Raw genomic sequence first — 17,928 nt, 5'->3', positions numbered from 1 at the left:
AAAGAGGAAAGCGATATGGTCCAAATTATTCCACCTCAGGTTTGGAGCAGGGGTTAAGTGACTCAGACACCGCTAACTGCAGTATATCTTATAGTAGAGGTAGGGGTCAACCACCTAGAGCCAATAGAAGGCGTGGGCAAGGGCAGCGTTGGCCCCCAGGACCTTGGGGTTACCAGCAACAACCATTTCCTCAACAGATGCACCCCTTTTTGCAAAATCCACCATTTTTGCTAATCAGCCTTTTTTAGGTCAGGGCCGTGGACGCAATCGCGGCAGGAGAAGAGGGCAACCATCAGTACATTGGGAAACAGAACTATCAATTCCCAACACTCGCAGCAGGACAGGGCAACAACAATCAACCACCCTGAATGCAGACAGGGCGAATTTGATAGTAACCCTGAGCACACGTACTCTAACATCTGAGGAGCAGAAAGTATTGAATAAAGGACTGGGATTTGTTCCCACCAACAAAGGGGCCCCTTTTCAATTGGAGAAATTCTTTAGAAAGAACCGTCTCCACTTCGTTTTCAAAACTAAGGAGGGAGATTGTGACAGTATGAACAGTACTATTACCAACACTGGTTTGCGTCCTGCTCCTACTTTCACTCCTTTGACTCATCAAGTCCCTTCTCAGGTTGCTACTTTTGAGAAAGCCGTCACCCATGATGTATGGCTTTGTGTGACTCTCAAGAACGGAGCTATCAAAATCTATCTACCAAAGAAAAAATTGCTTTGCAAACATTGGCTTAAGATAGCTCCTTTATAATAAAACCAGCAGACAAAGGAGGAGCCACAGTTGTAATGGACATTGATATCTACCGAGCAGAATGCTTGAGGCAATTGAATGATACAAATTCGTACAAACCTTTGTCTGTAGATCCCACACCAAGACTGTCTGCTGAAATCAAACAACTGGTGGATGAAGCTAGTGTGGAGGGTTGGATAACTCCCCATGAAGCTACATGTTTGGTCACTGACCATCCAGTTATGCCTTATTTTTACTGTCTGCCAAAAATCCACAAAACCCAGAGACCACCGCCTGGACGCCCTGTTATTTCGGGCATTGGCTCTCTTTTAGAGCTTCTATCGACATTTGTAGATTACTTTCTAATGCCCCTAGTAAAGTAAATGGCCACCTACCTCCAGGACACTACCGATGTCCTACGACTGCTTCCTGAAATCGACTCCAACGTCACTACTGACCTATTGGTCAGTTTTGACGTAGAGTCGCTTTACATTTGTATACCTCAAGAGGAGGCTTTGGAGTCTATCAGAGGCCTTTTGGATTCACGAGACTTGAACAGCATCACTCCAGTCAATGTTATCATGGAGTGTGCCCGATTGCCATGATGGAAAATTTCTTTAAATTTGAGGAACAGATTATCCTCCAGATCTCCGGGACATCCATGGGGAGCATTTTTGCGCCTAGCCTGTCCAACTTGTATGTTCATCTATTTGAAAAACAACATGTTCTCGACCACAGCAACCCTTTTCTGCATCAAGTGGTGCTGTGGAAGAGATACATAGGTGACATTTCTGTGGTTTGGTGTGGCACTGCGACTGAGATCTTAGATGTCCATGCCTGGCTTAATAGTCAGAATCAATTCCTCAAATTCACAGTAGAATTTAGTCACATTCAACTGCCATTTTTGGACATCTGTATTTTTCCTCTAGAAGGGAAAGTAGGATGTGAGTTGTATAAAAAACCTATGGCCAAGAGCTCGTTGTTAGTATTTGGAAGTCATCACCCTAAGGCTTTGCGTGAGAACTTGCCGGTCGGACAGTTCCTACGTTTACGTAGGAATTGTTCTGAGAAACCTCTCTTTGAAAAACATGCCAAGATATTGTCCGAGCAACTAAAAAACCGTGATTACCCGAGACACCTGGTCAGACAGGCCTGGAAACGAGCTTCTAACAATGATCGAGAGTGGCTGTTGGGTGCTCGAATTAACAAAGAACCACTCAATAGACTTACCTTTATGAACACGTTTAGTACGCTTTCTAACTAGGTACAAAAAATTATACGGAGTCATTGGAGAATCCTCAATGTGGCTACTGAGAGAATTCCTCTTCCTTTTTTTTCTTTTAAAAGGGGCCCCAGTTTGTGAGACAGTCTTGTGCACACCAGACCTAAAATCATGACAAACGAGGTTACCAACACATTATGGAATCTTCCCCCGGTCCGTGATCACCATCCTTGTTGATGTTGCAGTGCCTGTCCGCAGACCAAGAAAACAGAATCTGTCGATATTGAAACAGGCAGTCCTTGGATTTTGAAAACACATACCAATTGCAACTCGGAAAGAGTGATTTATATGATCACCTGTCTCTGTTCGCTGAGGTACATTGGGTACACCACACGCAAAATCAAACTCAGGATCAGCGAACACAAAAGTACCATTCGACCCAATAAACAATTCACAGGTTTCACAAACCACTTCCTTAATTTTAAACACAAAGCAGAAGATATGCAATAGTTGGTCCTTGAACGTCCATTCGTACCCGCACACATTAGTGATATTGCTAGATTCCTTTTTATTAGGGAACAGAAATGGATCTTTTGGCTTAATTGCGATACTGAAGGCGTCAATGATGAGATTCCCTGGATCTCTCTGTAATTTGTAGCCCCCGATCATATAGAAAGCAACTCGTATTTGTTTCTGTTGGGGTCACTGCTTGAGTGTCACCTGTCAGGAACATAAGTAAGAACTAAACACTGAAATTGGATTGATATCAGCATATTGACCGTTACTATACAATATACATAGCTAGATGAAATAAACATCTCATCCTTCCGAGAGCCTGTATAACTGAACTAATTTTGGCTCTATGATTGTGTATAGTGAATGTAAAGGTTTAAAATGTGCATTCAAGATTTTAATAACATGAGTTCTGCTAAAGCTTTAATGTCTCAAGTGCATGGTTTGTGCATTGATTTACCTCCTGATATTGACAATTACCATGATTAAGAAAATGAAGCGACGCACAGCATTGTCCATCTATCTTGAAAATGTTATTCATGCTTGTCTGTTTGTACGTATGTTTTGAATTGATTATGGTACTTTGAACCTATACGGAATTGGCAAACAAACGTCTAAGAGTAATTCACAGTTCTACTGTAGTCGCGAAGACATGGTTGATCGTTAATGTAATCGCAATCCAGTCAACAGTATTCGTCACGCAGCAGGTACGGTGTTTTGACATGGAGCATGCGCAACCGATGACATTAGGTTGTACTGTTGTGCATATGCTGGGTACATGCGTATGCTATTGTTAGCCGTAAGGGCCTGACTTCTTTTCTGCAACTACATTTCCCATCCTTTGTAAGGAGAAAGGAACGCTGCTGAGCATGCGCTCAATAGAGATAGTATTTCCGTTTAGGCTCATGCAAGCATGTGCTTTGCACGAACGTGCATTTCTGAAAAAGTCAGGTGTTAGGCATTATCCAATCATAGGGACTATATAGAGACGCTGTTTTTGCCAAATGAGTACCTACCCTTCGGCTTGGTCCAAGTGAGGAGTACCGACGGACAGGTGAGTCTCTATAGTCCCCAGGCAGCACTTTGACTATACTTTGCAATATTTAGTTTCTTGGAGTCTGTTATGTTTGAAACATTTAGGAGTTTGTCTGTAATTTGACTACACATATCAATCATATCCTTCTGTGATGTAGGGCATTCCACAACAGTGTAAAACTACTGACTGTGTGTTTGCTTCCATAAATGAAGCACTTAGGTCTTTACCTTCTGACCTTGTCGTTTAGTGAGGTTTGTTTTTCCCACATTATGTATTGGCCTGTTTTAGAGGTCTATGGTCTGTTTTTAACTGTGTCAACATTAAGGTTTTTTAGGGGAGGAGGACAAACAAATATTTGATGTCTGTGTGTTGATTTTACCCCACACAAAGCGGGACCTCAGTAACCGAGCAGTTGCTGTGTGAGGTGAGGCTTACTCCCACATAAAGATGGGAGAGTACATTGAGAATTTGATTACAGTATATATTTAGCATATTATATGTCTGGTTACCTTTTGGACACTTAGCCCTTCTGTAATTTTTTTGTACAGTAGCTATGTATTGAGACGGAGATTTAGATGATGAAAGCATAAATAGAGCACTATACTAAATGATGGATATTTCCTGTTGTTGAAGAAATGAAATTGCACCCCCAGTTAATTGGATATTTTTGGCACATCAGTGTCTACCAGGTTCTGGTAGGGTGTATCGTGACAACGATATAAATATTGGTTTTTCACAGTAATTCTTCTAATATTTTTTGCAGTAGCGTATATCATCCATGGTCCTGACGAAAGCCAGGTTAATGTCACCTATTAAGCTGAAACATGTTGTCCTTTGTCCTATTGCTATAAGATAGTTCTTCTTTCAAACTATCAGGTTTCACTTTTTTAATCATGGCACTTGGTTAATACTTATTAAAATACTGCTGTGTGTCCCAGTAGCCATTTTTCAGTTTCACTATTTTTCTTTTGCACTGCAATTTTTCAGCACCACTGATTGAGATCACACCTGGGTCGATCGTCCAGATTTTGAGTATAGTGCAGGAGGGTTCCCCGAGCTAGGGGTGGACTGCACTATATCCATTTAACCATTCCCAGACGACAATGTTCCGTATGTATTTCCTCTAGGTTCTCTGTCTCTATACGGGTTGACTGGTATTCTCCCTGTTTGTTGTATGATTAATTATTGGGGATTGGTGACTACCTGGTCGTTAAAAATTCTTTCCCCTGGACCCTCCTTTGTAAATATGTTTCTCAGTCACCATCTTGTTATTTATTACATTTTGCTGGTGTTGTGTTTTCCCATTATTACTTTTTAAGTGCAACATAAATACTGAACAGTAGTTAATAACTTAGAGCTGACTGCTTTTGTGCCAAGCTACCAGTGATTACAAGGTAACTTAGTGACTTTTGTCGTTCACTTTGACAAGGATTGTGGTTGTTGCATGAGTAGGGTTTCACACCCATGAACCAATAACCCGATTTCTTACCGTGGTTCTAGACATTTTAGGAGGAACAATTTACTTCTTTTATTGCCAACTGAAGTCTACACTTCTCTACTATAAGCAGTGGAGATGTTTATCAACAGCATGAGTCTAAATGAAACTTGGTGGACAAATATATTTGCAGTTTGAATTTGAAGTCTGTATATAATATGGGTGAAGTTGATTTTTTTATATTGGGGTAGAGCTGTTAGATGTTTGTACTGTATATAAGAAATTTAATAAGCCCTCTTTATGTTTCTTACAGAACGTATGCTAGAGTTCCACGTAAAATCAACGTTAGCGAAGACAAGGTATTTCTACATGAATGTATATTGGGGAGTGATGACCATTTCTTATTACTTTTATTAAACCAATTTCTCAAACATATGGCATCATGCCATTTTGCTTTTCTATTGAATTATTTGATTATCCTTATTAAGTATCAATTAGAACATGATTTTATTTATAGAGACCAAACATTTCTCAAGATACTAGAGATGCTCATATTGTTTTTTTGTTCAGCAAACCTTGGGCCTCGTCGTACATGGATTTAAACAATATGTCAGTCCTTGGCATTTTCAAGATATTTAGTGGCCCATAGAATTTTAAAAAGGGACCCAACACCGGCTATTAGTTTTGCTGTCAGCAAATGTTTGCAAGCTGTTTGGCATAAGCATAGTAAAATTCTAAAGGAGATAACATGTTGAAACACACTGTATACACATTTTTTACAATCACACACACTGGAATATATATTTGCATATATAGAATGTTTTGAAAAAAAATTTGCGGAGATTTTCAATCCCTTGACAATCAGATTATTTGTATTCAGTTCTTAAATTAATTCTGTATCAATCGATCATTTGGAGGAATTAAATGTGTGCTCATTGAGATTTTATACTTACATGGATAGTGAAAAAATGTATTAACTTTTTTATTTTTTAGGCATATTTTATTGTATTATTGTATGTACACTTTGATGGTTCATGGCAACTGAAAAAAAGTATTCTACTACTATCACTAGATGCAGCCTTCCTACATGTTACTTTTTAATGTCTTCTTTAACTGAAGCCCATTTACTATACATCACATATACAAATACACTTTTTACTAATTCAAATGCACATTTTTTTTGTTCTTGATACATGCACTTTTTAACACAGTTTTGCAAATCTCTAAATTTTCTATACAAATGACATAAATAGAAGCAAGAACATTCCATATAACAGAGATCGGTCGAAGCAGAACAAATAACAAGTGCAATTTACAAATTTTCAGTGTGTATACACTAGAAATCTTGCTATGTGTGGAATACACTGCATAACAATAGAGGACAAATACCGCATTCAGCCTACGGTACATGGCACATAGGTTTATGAAAGAAGCTTTCAAAACTGACCTCAATCTCATCTTCTTCGGTCTGAAGGCCACCCTTGTGACCACCGCGCCTGCGGCTAAGCCCCCAGAGGCCTCTTCTAACATGTAAACATTTAAGAGTTACATGTTCTCATCTCTTCAACTCTATTCCTACCTCATTATCTATCCCTATGATTGTCCTATACAATGTTTATGTTAAAAATGATGTGGTATCAAAAACATCTACAAGTAATCATTTTGCCTTACTGCTGATGACGAAAGGATTGCCGTGAGAAACCAAAGACCTCTAAAAAATAAAGACTGGAAAATATGCCTTAAAAACTAAAAACCAATAGAAATTACAAAACCAAGCAAACTCATTTACTAACGAATTTTCTTGGTTAAATTACTAATTTGACTTCAGAACTAGCATATTTGAGTACAAATGCTGGTGGCGGGATCAGGGGCCACCAGTGTGTGTCTGTTGCTAAATAATTTTGCATTTGAACCTACTTCTATTTAGTATTTAATTTCATATAGTACTGCAAAACTGTTTTTTGTATTCTTTTTGAATTTTCGAAAAGTATTTTTTCTTCTCTTCTGCTACAGTGGAACTGTATTTATTTTTTATATAACGATACTCATTACCTGCAACACCTCAGCAGGGCAGTTTATTTCTCTGTTCAATCCCGTTAACTTACAAAAAACATTTTGCACTGCCTATGCACTGACCCTCCTGTGTTTCAGCAGTAGACAGCACATTAAATTACTTTACAAGATCATGAGAGCTGGCAGTGGCACCATAGATAATAGCATATCCAAATAAAATTGATTATTAATGTAATTTGTATTCTTCTCCTGGGCTAAACATAATAAATTCCCCCTTCGATGCTCATGATGAGCTCAGCTCGTCATGAGGTACACCTCTCGTACAGCTCGTCATGAACAATGGGAAATAATGATGGTCAGCGCACAGGGTAAATCTGCACCACACCGATGGTGTTAAATATGTAGTGCTACAAAAAGTTCAACCTGATTTTTAGCTTAGTTCATTATTCTCCACAACCTCAGAAATCAAACAGTTTGGTACCACAAAACAGTTCTGCATCCACAGTCATCATTTTAGCTATATAGACCATATCACATACAATGTCTGTGTGTGTTTCTTTTAAGGTAACGTGACTTAAAATGTAATATACATTTATATATCATTATAGATTTATGGCTTTTTTTTTCAGATATCAATCTTTAATCCCACATTTATAAAGTATGTTCACTTCAACTGGATGGAAAAACATGGCGAGTATCCCTCCACTGGAATTATGTGCATAATATTTGCACTCCATGTTTGTGATCAGGTACAATTTTGTGAATTATTCTGGCTAATTACATTACATTAAATGTGCGGAAACAGTATGTGTAAGCAGTGATTAAAACAAAGCCTAGTTTGCAATATGACCTTGTAATAAATTCACAGAGTGCGCACGACAAGGAAAGCAGCGTTTACATGGGGTGTGAAAATAGAAAGGTAGCCCCCAGAGAACACACCTTTAGAAATGATTGCAAATTAAGGGTCATATGTAGAATGAAATGGCGTAGTGCGGAGCTGCGTCAAATTTGGCAGCGCTGTACTTCGACATTTCCAAAATATAGGGATGCGCCATATTTACAACGATACCCCCGTGTTTTCTGGTGCTAAAATTAGCTCCCTAGTGCCAACACAGGCACAAGTGCAACATAGTGCAAGAGTGCCTGCATTGCAGAGAATGATTGTTTATGTCCAAGAAGAACACATAAACAATCAATAATGGTGATTTGTTACTTCTATGTGTGCTGCATTCTGCAGCACACATAGAAGTAGCAAATTGTCAATATTTAGTGATAATTTATGTGTAGAAAGGGACACCTTCCTGCACTTATTATTTGTTAGGTTTGTAAAGCGCGACAGCTACCCAAAAAGGGTTTCCCAGCGCTAAAGAAGAAGATAGCAGATAAGAAGGTGATAAAACTCAAATACAAGTCCAGATCAGGAATTATTGGTTAAACAGCCAGGTCTTTATGGCTCTGCGGAACTGTACATAGCTTGTTTCTGTACGTAGATTAAGAGGGAGGGAGCTCCACAACTTTGGTACCAAAAGCGCAAAGGATCTACCACCCATCCTGGCTAAACGAACCCTAGGCACGCTGAAAAGGCCATGCGATGAGGATCTCAAACAGCGGGCAGGAAGGTAGGTATGTACCAGAGATTGAAGATATCTAGGGGCAGAGCCGAATTTGATTTTGTGCATGAAACTCAGGGTTTTAACCTTGACTCTGTTTTCGACTCTGAGCCAATGTAATGCCTTAAGATGACCTGACATGCGCTCTTTCCTATTGCACTTGCACAACAGTCTAGCAGCAGCATTTTGCACAAGCTGAAGACGTCTCAGAACAGCCTGCGAGGACCCTAGATAAAGGACATTTCCGTAGTCAAGCCGCGAGGTGAGGAGGACATTGACTACAGACTTTTGCGTATCCTCGGCTAGCATCCAGATGATTTTTCTGAGCCACCTCAAGATGGTAAAACACGTGGCTGTTAACTTCTTAACTTGAGGCAGCATAGTCAGACCTTTATCAAGGATAATGCCCAAATTAAGCACTTGGTCCGACGGAATGGGAAGAGATCCCATTTCAGGAGGCCAATGTCTTGTGTTCCAAAGATCCGGGTTAGGTCCCAGGATTAAAACCTCCGTTTTGTCACCATTGAGCTTCAACAGGTTTTCCCTCATCCAAGTTGCGATTTTGCTTAGACCCGCCTGCAGCAGAGATCCAGAATCACATTCTAAGTTCGAAAGTGAGAAAATAATTTGCGAATCATCCACATAAGTAAACATAGTCAAGCCTTCAGATTCAGCAATCTGCGCAAGTGGGGAAACCTACAAATTAAAAAGCAAAGGGCTAAGCACCGAGCCCTGGGGAACTCCGTAAGGGGATCTATGGATATTAGAGGACCCGGCGTTCGAGGTAATTTGAAAGGTTCTTTGGTTCACAAAGAGGCAATCCAATCCAAGGCCTTGCCTCTGATGCCCATGTCAAAGAGGGATTTTAACAGAATTTTATAGGAGATAGTAACAAACGCTGCGCTGAGGTCAAGTAGGATCAACGCAGCAGAGTCCCCTTTAAATATTAAGTAACGCAGATATTCAGACACGCCCAATAGAGTTGTCTCTGTTGAGAAACCCGACCGGAAACCTGACTGCGTAGGATGGAAAATGTCATTGACTTCTGTATAATGGGCAAGATGACTATGAACATGCTTCTCCAATATTTTGGAGGAAGCAGGCAGAAAGGAGATAGGACGAAAGTTAGCCAATACTTTAGGGTCTGACTTTGGTTTCTTCAGCAGACATGACACCATGGCATGTTTCCATAAAGAGGGAACCGTGGCCATGGACAGAGACTGATTTAGTGCCTTGCAGATCACAGAGAGTTGCTGGGAGTCAAGGAGTTTAAGTATAGAGATTGGGAGAGGGTCGACTGGAGACCCAGATTTCAGTTTCCCTAGTGTCTCTTTCAAACCTTGCATATTCATCTCAGGCCAGAAATTAAGTGGCTCATAAGACAGAACTGGCTGCAGAGAACAGTCCGCATTCCCAGAGCCAGTGTCAGAGTTTCTTACAACATGCTCCAAATGTTGTTTGGAAATGTCCGAGTAGATAGTCTCAATCTTGCTAGTTAAAAAGCATGCCAGATCTTCGCATTGGACATTGCTCAAGGGAAGAGGTTCAGCTATAGTTTGAGAGCCCGCTAGCTCTTTAACTAGGTTAAATAGTGTTCTGGATTTGTTTGTGGCTTCCGAAATGGTCTTTGCCACATAGCCTGCTCTAGCTGTAGTGCAGTCTTTATGATAAAGCCTGAGTTCCCTCCTATAATTCAGGCCCGTCGCTGGAGAGTAGTCTTTCCTCCAGAGGCGCCCCAGGCGTTTACATTTCGATTTTACAGCTTTCAGTGAGTCGTTGAACCACAGCGCCGGGGAGTTATGTGCCTTGGCTTTCTTGTGTACAGATGGTAGGCAGGCATCGATGGCCTTCATAAGCCATCTGTCAGTCTTTGCAGCTACTGTTTCCATATCATCCGACTCTACCACCACATCGTGTGACACTGCATCTAGAGTGGACTTAAGAAGATTCAGGTCAAGTTTCTTCCAATTCCTTTTTCCATACTGGACTATAGGTTTGGAAGGAGCAGGATTCACAGGGGCAGGAAGGCTAAATTTTATGAGAAAGTGATCTGACCAGTGTAGGGACAGGGCGGGGGAACATTGAAGCTGGGGAAGGCTGGAAAAAATGGGGTCTAATAGATGGCCGCCTCTATGAGTGGCCCCCGTATTGTACAACGTGATGTTCATTGCTGCCAGATCATCAATCAGATTTATGCCTTGATTATTCTGAGGGTCATCTAGGGGAATATTTAAATCCCCTACAATAGAGAGATTGCTTGAGTTTACCAGAAATGAGGTAACCAAATCCGAAAACTGCGTTGCCCAAGCTTGTGCGGGGCCGGGCGGTCGATAAACTAGCAGCCCAGTAAGTGTAAAATTCGGGAGCAGTGAAAGTTTAAAAAGGGCTATTTCACAAGAATTCAGAGAGACAGGTTCGAGAGTGCATTGCAGCGATTTTTTGAAATATGACTGCTATACCACCCCCTATTCTTATAGGTCTGTCTCTTCTCACTATGGCATAGTTTGGTGGCAGGGCGGCTTCGGCAATGTCTGGGCCTGCACTATCATTAAGCCAGGTTTCCATAAGAAATAGGGCATCCAGCGTGTCATCAGGCAAAAGGTCAAAGATATACCTTTTATGTTTACTTAAGGACCGGCAATTAAGACTACCAAACAGCCACGTCTGGGCCAACTTACAGCCTGCAACTAAGAGTCGACAAAGCTGGGAAGCGTCGAGCTGGAGGTTACAAGAATGGCGTAGGCTGGGGCCTTGCCTATCATTGTGAATAATCGTACATTTCTTATTAGCAGGCCCTTGAAGAGAGTGCAGCATGTCAGAGGAGTAGACCCGGTTAGTCAGCAACTTTTGTCCAGGGGTTTGGGGCCCTGGGCCCAACATTGCGCGGACGGGCGCAGACGGGCTTGCCTTTGGCGCGCCGATCGGCGCGTCCGCTGCGCGCCCTGTGGAGTATGGCCATATTATACAGGTGAGTGTGGGAGGGCCGAAGAAACTAGAGCATAGCCCTGCTTTGCTTCCCCCAAGGTGTCTGCCCCCTTGCCTGTTCTGAGCACCAGCGCCTTACTCGGCTGAGCCAGGAAAATAACATTTAATAAGGTGGGTAGCTAGTTCCAAAGTAAAATAGAATGGTTTTAAAAGCAAATACAGCAATAAAATACAATTCTCGCTGCCTCTCTCTCCCGGCTTCCGCCTCAGGAGGTGTGCTATCTTAATCTGTAGAGCGCGAGGAATTTGCAGCTATTTGAGTGCAGGTGAGGGCGGGAGGGGCGAAGAAAGTAGAGCGTAGCCCCGCTCTGCTTTCCCCAAGGTGTCTGCCCCCTTGCCTGTTCCCAGCACCAGCGCCTTACTCAGCTGAGCCAGGAAAATAACATTTTATAAGGTGGGTAGCTAGATCCAAAGTAAAACAGAATGGTTTTAAAAGCAAATACATCAATAAAATACAATTCTCGCTGACTCTCTCTCCCGGCTTCCGCCTCAAGAGGTGTGCTATCTTAATCTCTTTAAACAATTATTCATGGTGTTTTGCTCATTCTGTGTGTGCTGCAGAGCGCAGGACACATAAAAAAAGCAAAAACCAGGAGATCTAAAAGTATTTCTCCTCATTTTGCCATTCTAACGCCTGCTCTTGTATGGCGTTAGTTTTTGGTATGCCTCAGATTTACAGGCCCTTGCAAATCTGGTGTTGTGGTGGAATGCCCACAGCAACACCCATTGCTCGCCCCTTTTATGCAGATACCTGTGTGAAAGGGTACCATATTAAAAGCGGCATTAAGCCACAAAAAGTGGCTTAACACCACTTTGCAAATATAGAGTAGGGCATTACGCCACTGAACTTCAGTAAAGGTGACGTTTCTGTGGTCAATGTCTTTGTAAAATGCAGCTAGCTGTGGGAACCATTCATAGATATGACCTACTTGTTAATTTTCCCAAATATATGGATAAGCAGTCCAATCATGCCATTTATTGAGAGAGCGACCAAGAAACTGACACAGAGGCTGGGTGTTTGAGTGTGCAGGTGATTCCTACAGTGCACTAATCTGAGAAAACTGGACTTAAGCTCTTAAGCAGCACAGTGATAATGAAACTCCTTCATGCCTGGAAGATGTGGGTTCCTAAGCTTTTGGTCCAGATCTAAGAAGCATCAATCGTTGGGAACACAGAGGGCTTTCAATGATGCTGACAAGCTATGATCATCAGCAGACAGAGCTCTACTTGGGAGATCTCTGTGGAATCTCTGGCACTGATAGGCTGTCACTTTCTTGAGATCCATCATAAAGATTTTTGATAGCTAGAACCATGATCCCAGCGTCCCAGCCAAGGAGCGCCGGGACGCTCCTTGGCTGGAGTCGCTGCGCGCACAATAAATAGACGTAACATAACATTATTACATAAGGTTCTAGTCCACATTTGATTCTTCTTTCCATAGGCAAAAGTATTGAAGAATTTTTCGTCAATTGAAAAGCTGGGGTTATGTTTATTAGAATTTAGACTGGAAATACCGTGGTCACCAGATCAAAATTATAGTTTGAAAAAGTGACTGATAATATTGTAGAGATAATACTCTTTTCAGCCTAATGTACATAGTTTGCTGCTAGGTTGTGGGTCCTTGTAGGCCCTTTTCTCAGTCAGTTATTGTAAGACTGAATCTGATCCTTCCCTTGTAGTGGAGAGATTGCTACATGCGTTTTCCTTACTTGGTGAAGTGCAAGTTTGGTGAAATAGGGAGGGCTGTTTATTTTTTATGGTGGCACTCAACGAAGACCAATGTGTTGCCTTTGCAAAAATCAAACGTGCATGATCATGAGGCCATGTCTTTGCCAGTAGCTAGAATAGTCTTCCTCCATCAACGAACTATCCGGAAAATAACTTGTCATTTGGCAAACTCCTGAAAACGTATTCTTTCTTTGGCTCATAGTGTCCTTACTTTTCTCCTTTCTTTGTGTTCTTTAGTGCCTGGATGCCCCATCCTTTGGAAGACATCACTGTATAGATGTGATGTTCATTTCTGCTGTTACAGCTAACATTTAGAGCAATTTACTGCATTGTCAAGCCGGGGATATGCAATTTCTGTGCTGGTTTTCCAAATGTATCAAGACTTATTTTATGATCTCTGATGCATAGTTTTAATGCTCATTTTTCCTAGGAATAATCCTGCCAACAGTACAAAAATCATGCTCCTTATAAAATTCTAATGTCTATGCATAAGGATTGTGAAAATGTAAGAACCTTCAATAGAAGACTCTCTGAGTAGCACATTAAGCTCACAGCTTTTGGTTTCAAATCCTTTCTCTCTGTGGAATTCCATGTATTTATGGTTGTAAATCTCACTCACATATATTGTACTTATGTAGCTGCTCACATTCTTTACTAAAAATATAAAATGGCTAGACCAACAACATAAAAGGTCCTAAGGTTGGCGGTAACAGTATCGAGGAAGCTAGCAGCAGCACAAGTCAGATACATAATGTATGTAACACAAATAACGATGTAACAAGAGTGCAAAATGTGGGTGTTGACAAAAAACATACATGCAATAAATTAAGTTTGGAAAAATAATCTATTAAAAATAGTAGAGGTTGGCGGTAACAGGACATCTGCCATCAAACAGCAGATGATCCATTCACTTGCCTCTTGGATCCTCAGCCTCATTTCATGGTGCAGTAGGTGCTGTGATTTCGCCTGCAGAACCACAGCTTGTTTTTGTTCCTCTGTATGAATAGCCCTATATACTGCAATACACCCTACTAATAGGGTGCACAAAGAGCCTCCTTATTTAAGGTGACATATCCTTTTCCTTTCCCAAGATCACAACATGGAGCTATTGGGCAGGAGAAAAATAGCAATGTCTCCATGCACTAAAAAAACTCCCTGCTCATCAGGGAGACTGGTCATTAATCCTTCCACACCAAAAAAACTGAAAAATGCAAGCCAAAACATCATTCAAACACGGCATGATGGAAAGTCCAGTACTGGAACTTTTTCTCCAAGATACTCCAATCATGTCAGTGGGAACACATTTGGCAAAAATAAGCCACCTGCTCGGTGGCCAAGTAAAGATTTGATGGGCAGGCTGGGGTGGTGAGGGAACTGCCCACATCCCAAGTAAAATGATTGCCTTTAAATGAGGACCTGTATTTAAATGAAACAACTGTTTGATTAGAGCTAGGCACTAATCTTCAGCTGTATGTAGAGGCTTTAACCCATTCGCTGCTAAGCCTTTTCCCCTCATGTGCTAAGCCTTTTTTTGGCTATTTGGGGTAGTGTGCGCTTAGACCCCTGTAACCTTTTGACCACATAAGGTATCCACGCCAATTTTGTGTCTTTTTCTTTCAACATCATGGGAATTCTAAAGGTACCCAGGGTTTGTGGAGTCCCTCGGAGGGGTCCCAGAAATTAGCCAAAAATCCAGTAAAAATGTTGTTTTTTTCAGAAAAATTTGAAAAACTGGCTACAAATGAAAGCCTCTGGGGTTTTCCCTGCAAATGTTATCAAAAAAGGATTTGTGGGGCTGAAATCACAATTTTCCCAGCTTTTAGGAAATGACAGTCTTTTGTCAGAGAACCAACAATTTTTTTACACAGGTTTGGCATTTTTCTGGGACATAGCCTATTTTTGCTATTTTTAGTGCTTTCAACCTCCTTCCAGTTAACCACATGCGCGCTGCTCTACTTCTGCTTGTATGCTGACTTTTTAAAAAACCCATTGTTCATGACGAGCTGGGCTCGTCATCAGTGTTTGAGGAGGCTACACCATGACGAGCCCAGCTCGTCATCAGCCTCGAAGGGGTTAATGGTAAAATTGAGTATGAAAGCTATAATGGATCCTGGAAAGCTATACATTTTAGAAAAGTAGACACCCTTCTGAATTCAGAAAGGGGTCATTTGTGTAGATCCATCAAGGTTTCTTTATAGAAGCTAACAGTTAAATATTGAAAACATTTCAAATAAGTTGAAAAAAACAGCCTTTTGTGTCTACGTATTCACCTGCAACTTCTTGTAATTATGACAGCTCTTTGAAAGCAATATACCGTTACATCCGCTGGACCTTCCTAGTTGTGGGGATATATAGGACTTGTAGGTTCACCAAGAAGCAGACAAACCCAGAGTAAAAAACTGAGTAGCAATTTGCAATGGCTTTTTAGGTCTCGACTATTATATCCCACAGGGATAGATAGGCGAGATTATAGTAAGCAGTTCAAAAACTCTACCAAACTTGCGGATCGCGTACATTTCATGTGATCTATGCGCTTGCACGCCATCACCAGCCACTTCACACCACCATTTGTCTGTGCCTCGCATCAGACTTCAAAGGCTGTCGCTCCCCTGCCCCCCCGAGTGCACATCGCGCACCACCATTTGTCTGTGCCTCGGCATCAGACTTTAAAGGCTGCCGCTCCCCCGTCTACCCCCCCCGCCACAGCAATGCTGAGAGCTTGTTTTCCGCTGTCCCTTTGTCCCCCACCTCTCACGTTCTTCTCTTCCTTGTTCTTTCTTACAACCATCTAGCTCCCCCTCTTTCTTCATCCTTCTTTAATTTCTGTATTTCTTGCCTTTTCTTAGCCTCTTCTTCTCAAATATTCTTTCTTAATTCTGTGCAGCGCATTTCCCATGTTCTCCTCTCCAAGGTCCCCTCCCCATCGCCCTTATGATTGCCTCCTCTCTTCAAGTATTCTCACTCATTCCCCTTCTTTCTTCTCTCCTCAATTTTGCTTGCAGTTCCCATTATCACTCCATTTTCTCATTCCTAATTTCTTTTTCAAATTGGGTCATGTGATACCACTCACGCTGCAAAAAGCCTGTTTTTGATAGTAAGATCTGACCAGAAATTTCCACGCCGCAAATCAGTAAACAGTTTTTAGAACTGCTTTCCGTCCATGAAAGTTCAGAAAGGGAGTTTCCATTTCCAATGATTTTATGTAATTCATTCAGTTCATTGCTATTCAATTCATTTCAGTTCAGTTCAGCTAAATCCACTACTTACCGGCATGACGTAAGTGTTTCATGGGTCACCGATGGTGTCACCAGGTGACACCATCACCTGGTGACACCATCGGTGTATTTAAAATACATTTCTGGCACATCTGGAACTTAATCAAACAGGATGTGCATCTGGTGCTTATTTTCTAGCATTATCAAGTCAATTATCCTGCGTAGAAAACACTCATAAAAGTTTATTTGAATTTCTACTAGGCACAGGTGATATTGTTTTGTAATCAGATTTAGCACACGGTTCTGTAGCTAATAAACACGACACGGGACATTAATAGCGGGTACTTCTTTCTCTCGTCAACCACAATTCCTGCACACCCTACAGACCCCTCCCCGACAATTTTGAGCTATACAACGAAGGGGCCATGCACAGATTACTACTTAAGGCAGGTCATATCAAAGCACGTTTAAAGCAATCTCATAAAAAAGCCCTTCACTGTCAGAAGCAAAAAGCCAGGTTCAAGTTAGCAATTAGCAGCTGACCGCCAGGCGCATTTAAAACTGTAATTTACCTGTAAAAACGCTAACATTTCTCCATCATAAATAAAATTTAAACAGACGGAAAGCTCATCAAGGTTGCAAAACCCACACTCCCATAAATTCCGTGCCGACTTTGCCTGCTTGACCAGTGGAATTCGCGGAGCACCTTCCGAAGGCATAAACCTGATTTACAGCCAGACTGAGACAAGCAGTCTGAGACGCGAATCCTGCTGATTAAACTGTATGCGCTCAAGTGGAGCAGCGGGTAACCCTCTGGCCCATTTTGTTTTTGAAGTTACTGATCTGCATCTGACAGATGCTGCAGACAAAAAGATTAGGATCTTTACAATCTTTACTCAATTAGCTTGTTCTGGTTTCATTTCGCAGCTGTAGGGAACATGGAAATGTTTCACACTACAGCAAACTTTCAGGCTCCTTTTTGCGCCAAAACAAATGCGAATACAGTAGGATTTATTTACACAGCTACACTACACTGCATTAAAAACTAACTTTTGTTAAACCAAAGTTCAAATCGTATTGCAACAAATACGCTTTTATTTACATTCACAATACAAATTTTGTTTTGGGATAGCTGCAAACAAAATAGGATAAACTAAAAAAGTCTCGCCCTATTTCTTCACAACCTGCACAATAGGACCAAGGGATAATGTTAGGCTCCAGCTACTCACACGCAATTACATTTTCATCCAAGTTACTGCATTAAACTTTACCAATTAGTCATTTAAACAGTTGGGCTTGGTTTTTAGAAAAGGAAACCCCTTAGGTTGTGATACTTGTGCAGTCAGCAGTCTCCTCAATTTCATACCATAATTCTGGAACGCAATCCCCTAACGCCCTCACTCTATCTATCACCCTCACTCTATCT

At 41.3% G+C, this 17,928-nt stretch overlaps 1 protein-coding gene across 2 annotated transcripts in view; it reads left to right on the top strand.

Moving 5' to 3' along the window:
* Positions 1–17,928, top strand: part of LOC147724706 (CMP-N-acetylneuraminate-beta-galactosamide-alpha-2,3-sialyltransferase 1-like) — a 366,638-nt gene that overhangs the window by 332,854 nt on the left and 15,856 nt on the right. For both annotated transcript variants that reach the window (XM_086966249.1, XM_086966250.1), the window contains exons 6-7: positions 5,265–5,310; positions 7,594–7,713. In XM_086966249.1, the coding sequence (XP_086822375.1) occupies positions 5,265–5,310; positions 7,594–7,713 (166 nt within the window). The remainder of the gene's footprint in view (positions 1–5,264; positions 5,311–7,593; positions 7,714–17,928) is intronic.

This window comes from Lissotriton vulgaris, chromosome 4_1 (assembly GCF_964263255.1).
Source record: "Lissotriton vulgaris chromosome 4_1, aLisVul1.2, whole genome shotgun sequence".
NCBI lineage: Eukaryota > Metazoa > Chordata > Amphibia > Caudata > Salamandridae > Lissotriton > Lissotriton vulgaris.
The sequence above is the reverse complement of the archived record's forward strand: the minus strand, read 5'-3'. Positions and strand labels throughout refer to the sequence as shown.